This window comes from Rana temporaria, chromosome 1 (genome assembly GCF_905171775.1).
Source record: "Rana temporaria chromosome 1, aRanTem1.1, whole genome shotgun sequence".
NCBI lineage: Eukaryota > Metazoa > Chordata > Amphibia > Anura > Ranidae > Rana > Rana temporaria.
In genome coordinates, this window is record NC_053489.1 from 251,395,499 (window position 1) to 251,403,659 (window position 8,161).

Below are 8,161 nucleotides of genomic sequence, written 5' to 3' on the forward strand. Positions count from 1 at the left end.
CAGAATATCCTCACTGATATTTCACTATATCACATCAAGGCACAAAAAATTCAGAGCGTTGCTTCTTTATATAAAGGTGTTCCCTGGACCAACCATTTATCTTAAAGGGGTTGTAAAGGTTAAACATTTTTTCCTAAATAGCTTCCTTTACCTTAGTGCAGTCCTCCTTCACTTACCTCATCCTTCCATTTTGCTTTTAAATGTTCTTATTTCTTCTGAGAAATCCTCACTTCCTGTTCTTCTGTCTGTAACTCCACACAGCAATGCAAGGCGTTCTCCCTGGTGTGGAGTGTCGTGCTCACCCCCTCCCTTGAGGGGGGAGGGGGTGAGCAGGAGAGTCAGGACACCTACTAACACACAGCTCTTTTCTTTATCTGCAACTTGGAGAGCGTCCTGACTCTCCGGTAGTCCAAGGGAGGGGGTGAGCACAACACTACACACCAGGGAGAAAGCCTTGCATTACTGTGTGTAGTTACAGACAGAAGAACAGGAAGTGAGGATTTCTCAGAAGAAATAAGGACATTTAAAAGCAAAATGGAAGGATGAGCAGGGCCGATCCTAGGGTCACAGACGCCTGGGTGCAGAAATATTTCTGGCGCCCCCACATGGGCGTGGTCATCTTACTAACTCCTCCCCTTTCAACATGTTTCTATGGCTACGAATCAAGGACAGAGATGCTCCCCTAAAAAGTCTTCATTAGTGTCCCCCATCAGAGTCCCCCCCCAGCAGGTTTCCCCTATCAGAGCCCCCCACAGAAGGTGTCCCCCATCAGAGCCTCCCAGCAGGTGTCCCCCAACAGAGCCTTCCCAGCAGTTGCCCCCCATCAGAGCCCCCCACAGCAAGTGTCCCCCATCAGAGCCCCCCACAGCAGGTGTCCCCCATCAGAGCCCCCCCATCAGGTTTTCCCATAGATCAGTACCTGTCCAATAGATCCCTGTAGCTCGGGCGCACTGGGAGCAGAAGCACATTACGGGGGGGGGGCATAAGTGGCATCTTTGGTTACTTGGAGGGTGGCACTCAGAGAGCACTTCTGGGAGTGCACGGGATGATTGGCAGCAGCTCCGGCCAACCCAGAAGGCTCTCACACCGGCTATGGAAGAAGAGCCAACACATGTAGAGGGGGCGGGGCAGACAGGAGACTGCTCCATGCACACTGGAAATAATTAATTAGTGGAGCCTAGTGCCGGAACGTGTTCCAGTACTAGGCTCCGCTGTGGTACCCAGCCCGGATTCCGGGGACAGCGGGAGGTATGCGCTCTTGTCAGTTGCCAGCGGAGAGAGCAAGCGGGATGGGGAACCGCGGCACCCGCTACATGCGCGCCGACACAGACAAGGAGGAGGGAAGGGAGCACTTTGGAGCTTCGGCGCCCCCACCTCTGTGGCGCCTGGGTGCGGAGCACCCCATGCACCCTGCCTAGGATCGGCCCTGAGGATGAGGTAAGTGAAGGAGGACTGCACTAAGGTAAAGGAAGCAAGCTATTTAGGATTTTTTTTTTTACCTTTACAACCCCTTTAAGCTGACTATACACTAGTAGATTTAAAAAAAAAATGTGTATGAAAAATTGTACTAACAATTAAAAAAAACTTCATACGAACATTCTCAGTACATTGGATGGCTTTGTGAATGTTGTTTGAAAGGAGAATAACATTTAGCTTGCTTATATTATTTGTTTTTTGGAGTGAATGTACTTTACCAAATGAAAACCATACACACTGGTATTGTACCGCGATTTGCCGCGACAAATTGCGGCGTTTTGTCCCACGATTTGCCGCGACAAAACGCGTCGTTTTTTACCGCAGTTTTCGCTTGAGGGTTGATTTACACATTGTCGGCTATGGCCGAACGCCGAAGCCGCCTGAAAAAAAGGGTCAGGGACTTGTTTTGAGCTTCAGGCGTACAGCGTTTCGGCGTTCGGCGTGGAGATATGAACCATCTCCATACCCGACAATGTTAAATCACCCCTCCAGCGTATTTCAGGCTGCAATAGCGTCGGGCGTCAAAACGCCTAGGTGTGAATGGAGCCTTAGAAATTTGTTAAAGAAAAATGTTCTCTCCTGCTCAGTCGATTTTCTGCTGCCAAAAACTACCATTGTGCTTACAAATGACAAAAATGACCGAACATTCTTAAAATTCTAAATTTTAAAAATATATTTTACTAGTGTATAACCGGCTTTACAGGACTATAACAACAACAGATTTACTTCTGGGGTATTCATTCTCTTGTATAGAAGAGCACAAGAGTGAGATGTGAAGGACACAGTCATAGGGAAATTATAAAGAAATGATGTAATCTCTGGTCGTCCTGATTACATAAGGAAATCTTCCAGTATACAGTGCAAATACAAACTCTGGGGCATACAGGGGGTGTAAGTGCCCATTATAGGGTCTAAGATTTCAATGTATTAGGATTTAAATTGCCGTATAAAGACACCTAGATGGATTTATTTAGTGGATTTTTTGGAGTAATGAGTGCAGAACATGAATGCCATTCAGCAGGAGGGTTATCTGCCTATATTAAAGCACCAATGTCTGCTTAAAATGCACTTTTTTCATAAAGCCTCCTTCTGTGCCTCTACATAAATAAAATTCAATAGATCAGACTGTTATGGCTGCAGGAGCTGGGTAGATCTCATTATCCAAATCACAGAGATATAAAGACTGGTGGATAATTCTGTCACATCGAACCATACATATATTTAATTGTCAATGGTCTCGTTCTCCATACACATATCTCCCAAGGCCATACTGTAGATTCATTTTTTCCTGGGGCGTTTGGTTTTGGGAAACTAATGCCTGTTTTTTTTCCAACGGAATTCCGCACAAGCTTGGCTTGCATACACACGGTCACACGGTCTCTGAACCTTCAAGCGTTAAGAACGCGGTGACGTACAACACTACGACGAGGCGAGAAAAAGATGTTCAATACTTCCGAGCATGCGTCAAATTGTTTCCGAGCATGCGTGTTTTTTTCCCATCGGAATTGCTTTCAGATGATGGGGAAAAATAGGAACTTTTTCCGTTGGGAAAATAGAGAACCTGCTCTCAATCTTTTGCTGGCGGAAATTCCGACAGAAAAAGTCTGATGGAGCATACACACAGTCAGAATTTCCGACCAAAAGCTCACATCAGAATTTTGCTGGCGGAAATTCCACTTGTGTGTATGGGGCGTAAGAAACAATAAAGAGGGGGTGTGTGCTTCATGTCATGGCAAATTGTGGGTGTGGCAAAATTGTGCTAAGTCACTGGATTAGTGGATTAGTCACTGTGAGGAATTATCGTTGGTTTCATTGGGAAGAATTGTGACCCAATGTTGATGTCATTGGCCCCTTTGTTGGTTTCATTGGGCCCCTTTGTTGGTGTCAGTAGGAGAACAAATGCCCCATTGTTGATAGCAGTTGATGAAATAGTGCCCCAAGGGCCGGATAAGAGCAAGCAAAGGGCCGCATCTGGCCCCCGGGCCGCAGTTTGGAGACCACTGCCCTAGACCAATTATTTGTCTTAAGCTGGATATATACTAGTAGATACAAAAAAAAAAATGTTTTCTTAAATTAATAAAAAAATGTCATATAAAAATTCTCAGTACATTTGACGGATTGGCAAATGCTTTTTCAAAGTAGCTTAAAATATAGTTTGTTTTTAATATTCGATGTTGACGTGAATGCTCTTTACCAAATGATAACCACACACTGTTTTGAAATTGCCTCAAGAAATTTTTTCTATCCTGCTCCTTTGATCTTCTGTGGTCAAAAACGAGCGTTGATCACAAATTACATACTTGAGAGAATATTCTTAAAATTTAAAGTTTTGAAAAGGCATTCTACTAGGGTATAACCAGCTTGTTTTAATGCTGCAGGAAACAAATGACAACAAAAATACAGATGATTAAAAAAAATAAGAGCAAAGAGAGTTTTTATATACTATTCTCTTTATTTTCTGAAATTCCATCAAGTATTAACCTCCTGGCGGTATGATTCTTTCAGAAAAAAGGTGCTGAAAGCGGTACCATTATTTGCAAGGAAATTTGGCGTTTCATACTGTAGGCCTGTCATTTTTAGGAATAACTCACTTAAATCTGACCAAACAAGAGTCTAATAAGCATCCCGTGTATGACATTTTTTTAAAAGCAAAATTATAAATTATAATATAATAAATAATTATAAATAATTATAACAAATAAGAATATAATTATAATAAAAATTATTCAATAATGTAATCAACTCAAAATCACTGAAATTTGCTCAGTGGCAGAATTGTCGCTGTCATTATTTTTTTTTTTTTTTTATGACGAATTTCCCCACAAATCGCTATCGCACAATTCTGCAAGTGATTGTAATTTATTATTGCTGTTTTCTAGCTGCTCTAAAACCATTTTTGACATAAAGGGACACTTTTGGTTGCTATGGACAATCTACAGTTTGCAGGCAGAAAGAACAGTTTTTATTATATAAAAGTACATGTAGGGCACTGGTCTTCTTCCCCTCATGCAAATCCCATCTCTGCTTCCTGTCTCATCTGCCGGGTAGAAAAGCTGAACTGACCGGCTGGGATGTTCTACTGAGATCTTGGTGTCCTCTCAGAACACTCAGAACATCTAAAGCCAATAAGACATCATGTTTCTATCCTGTTGTCTTTTGTGTCTGTCCTCATTTCTTGGTAAGTCTGGAATACAGAAAAAAGCAGTAAACCATTCTGATGGGATCATCTTATTTCTCATCATATTTGTATTCTTGGTTACAGGAGTCATGTCACAAACATTTACTCAGTCCTCCTCAGAGATAAAAAAGCCTGGAGAGAGTGTGAAGATGTCCTGTACAGGATCTGGATATACATATGCCAACCACCATATAAGCTGGGCTCAACAGGTTCCAGGGAGAGGACTGACAGGGATTGGATATGTTCACCCTACTAATGGAAATACAGCTTATTCCTCTTCATATCAGGGAAGAGTCACAATAACATCTGATGCATCCATAGCCACATCACATCTACAAATAAATAATCTGAAAGTGGAAGACACGGCCACATATTACTGTGCGAGACACACAGCGATCCAAGGATGACATCTGTCATACAAGAACATCCAGATGTAATGCTTTCCTCTTACCAGCTGGCTGTAGAATATCCTCACTGATATTTCACTATATCACATCAAGGCACAAAATCCATCATTGCTTATTCCATTAATTATATAAAGGTGTTCACCTAGACCACTCATTCACCCTTCAAGACAAGAACAACATATTTATATCTGAGGAATTCATTCTTGTGTATAACAGAGGACAAAATTGAGATCTTAAAACAATATGTAAACCCAACATTTCATATTACTGATATGCGCCTGCTGTACCATGTACAAAAAAAGTTTCCTGTTCTCTTTGTATTACTTCCTTTGTGTGAAATTGTGAGAAATCCTTGGTGTTCCTGCCATTCCCTCTACTTTCTTAATAAAAACTGACCACACTCAGCAGGGGAACACACCGTGGTAAGTTTTCTAGCTGTACTAGGAACTCAGCCTGCAATGATCGGACTTGTCCTGAATTGTCCTGACACCCCCCCCCCCCAACAACTGGGAAGATCAGTGTGCAGTGTACTGCTGCCCCCCCCCCCCCCCAGCTCTCTAAGCTTCCTTTGCAGCTAGGGACAGAGGGCATGTGATCACTTATTAAAGAGGGGGAAAAATGTATTTATAATTTTATATATATATATATATATATATATATATATATATATATATATATATATATATATACATATATACATATATATATATATATATATATATACAGTATATATATATATATATATATATATATATATATATATATATATATATGTGGTGTCCCAGTACAGGTATTTGCTGTAGGCCCTGTCAGATTGAGGCCCTCGGCTTGTGGGGTCTCCCCTGCAGGGACTCAGCTAGTTATGATGTGATTTATACTGTTATGGTTGATAATACGTTTATTAGGTGTGTATAGCTTTAAGAGGTTTAGTCAGCCATCTCATGTTCAGTCAGAGTGTATTACTATCTCATGTTCAGTCAGAGTGTATTAGAGTCGGGAGGACTAAGTGCTAGACAAGACCTTATTGTGTTGTGTTATACTACAGGTCAGTCTCTATGATCCACAGCTCTCAACCAATGGGCTTCAGTCTCATCAGGCCCTTATAAGGGATTGTACTTCCTGTTTAAGCCAGTCTAGACTACACACAGTTCCTGGCAGAGCAGAGCAAAACACAGTCAGAGAAGCAGTGCAGGCCAGAAGCCTCCAGTTCAGGAGAAAATACACCAAAGAGTGGAGTATCCCTAAACATTACAGAACCAGTACTTCAGCTCATTTATCGGATCAATCCGTTATTCCGGCGAAAAGCCTCAAGTCTACAGACACTTCAGTAAGTGTATCTATTTTTCAGCCTAGTTAAGCATAGGCACTGAATTACTAATCCGGCTTTTGCAGCCGAGTATATATATGATCAGCTAAGCTCAAGCATTATCAGCTGTGTGATCCTCTAGAGATTGCCTGCAGAACATTTTGACACTCTGTTTAAACGCTGTGAAGATTTTGACACCTGCCTTCATGCCAGTAAAGCCTTTGTTGTTTTTTAACCCCTGTTGTGGACTGTGTTATTACCATCCTAACTAGCGGGGATACGGAGGCCCCCGGAGCTGTAGTTTCCCGGGGTATTCCAAGACTACAGTGGCGTCACGTGACAGAGAGGGTTAATACCATCTGGCCCTCACTAAGGGTTAATACCACCTGACCCTGGGCTCCTAGCCCCAAGAACCAAGCAGCTAACCATCAAGCGCATGTGTGTGGCCGTGGGGCTCACCCTCCCCGGTCACCACATATATATATATATATATATATATATATATATATATATATATATACGCAATTGTTTTGCCTTTCATTTCTTTTGTAAACCGAATGGGTAGTCTGGTGAGTCTTCAAATATACTTTAAAGTGGAGTTCCAGACACGATTTCACTTTTTAAATATAAATACCCCTGTAATACACAAGCTTAATGTATTCTAGTAAAGTTAGTCTGTAAACTAAGGTCCGTTTTGTTAGGTTGTTACAGCATTTAGACACTTTATAAAATAGAAATTGACTGGGGCCATCTTAAGTGTGGGCATCATGAAGCCAGACTGTATGACTTCCTGGATTTCAGCCTTGCAAATCTCGAACATGCTCAGTGCTGCACAAGCAGTGTCAGATCAGGTTTCAGCACCTGTGCTGTCCAAGTCACATGATTCTTCGAGACTGGGGAGTGCACAGACTCCTGGAAAGTTACACCCACTACATTCCCAGGAGACTGTGCGGTGTAGGTTAGGAAGCATTAAGCACCTAGGTGCAGGAAGTAGGAAGATTAACTATTCTGCCTAGCAACAACACTTTGAAGGCATCTAAAAAAAAAAAAAAATTTGTAAAGGACTAATGACATTTTTTTAAAACTACTGATGTTATATTTATGGGTGGAACTCCACTTTAAGGACTGGAGAAATTGGGAATGTTTACAGAAATGATGTAATCTCTGGCAGAATCTGTCTTCCTGGTTAAATATGGTAATCTTCCATTATATCAGAGTTGCTAATTAGACAGTTATATGCCAGAAATACCCAGGCAGTGGCACTTTACTATACAAATACAAATTCCAGGGCTTCCAAGGGCAGCTGAAATTACACTGAAGATACGTGCTGAAACCTGTAGGTGCCCATTATAGAGTCAAGATATTAATGTGTCAGGATTCAAATCCCTGTATGTTTATAGCTAGATTCAGAAAGAGTTAGGCCGGCTTATCTACAGATAAGCCGACCTAACTCTGAATCTGCGCCGACCTATGTTTAAGTTTATTCTCAAACAGAGATACGCTTAAACATATCTAAGATACGACAGCTTGCGCCGTCCTATCTTAGGTTGCAATATTTCTGCTGGCCGCTAGGTGGCGACTCCATTGCGGTTGGCGTAGAATATGCAAATCAGTACATACGCCTATTCACGAACGTACGCCCGGCCGCCGCAGTACATTTATGCCGTTTACGTAAGAGATAGGCCGCCTAAAGTTAAAGATGCCCCCTAGGTGGCGTAGCCAATGTTAAAGTATGGCCGGCGTTCCCGCTTCGAAATTCGAAATTTTTACGTTGTTTGCGTAAGTCGTCCGCGA

At 42.0% G+C, this 8,161-nt stretch overlaps 1 gene segment (V, D, J or C); it reads left to right on the top strand.

Moving 5' to 3' along the window:
• Positions 1 to 4,505: 4,505 nt before the first annotated feature.
• Positions 4,506 to 5,076, top strand: LOC120940704. The segment is given in 2 exon segments: positions 4,506 to 4,654; positions 4,739 to 5,076. Coding segments are annotated over 2 exon segments (366 nt in total).
• The last annotated feature ends 3,085 nt before the right edge of the window (positions 5,077 to 8,161 follow it).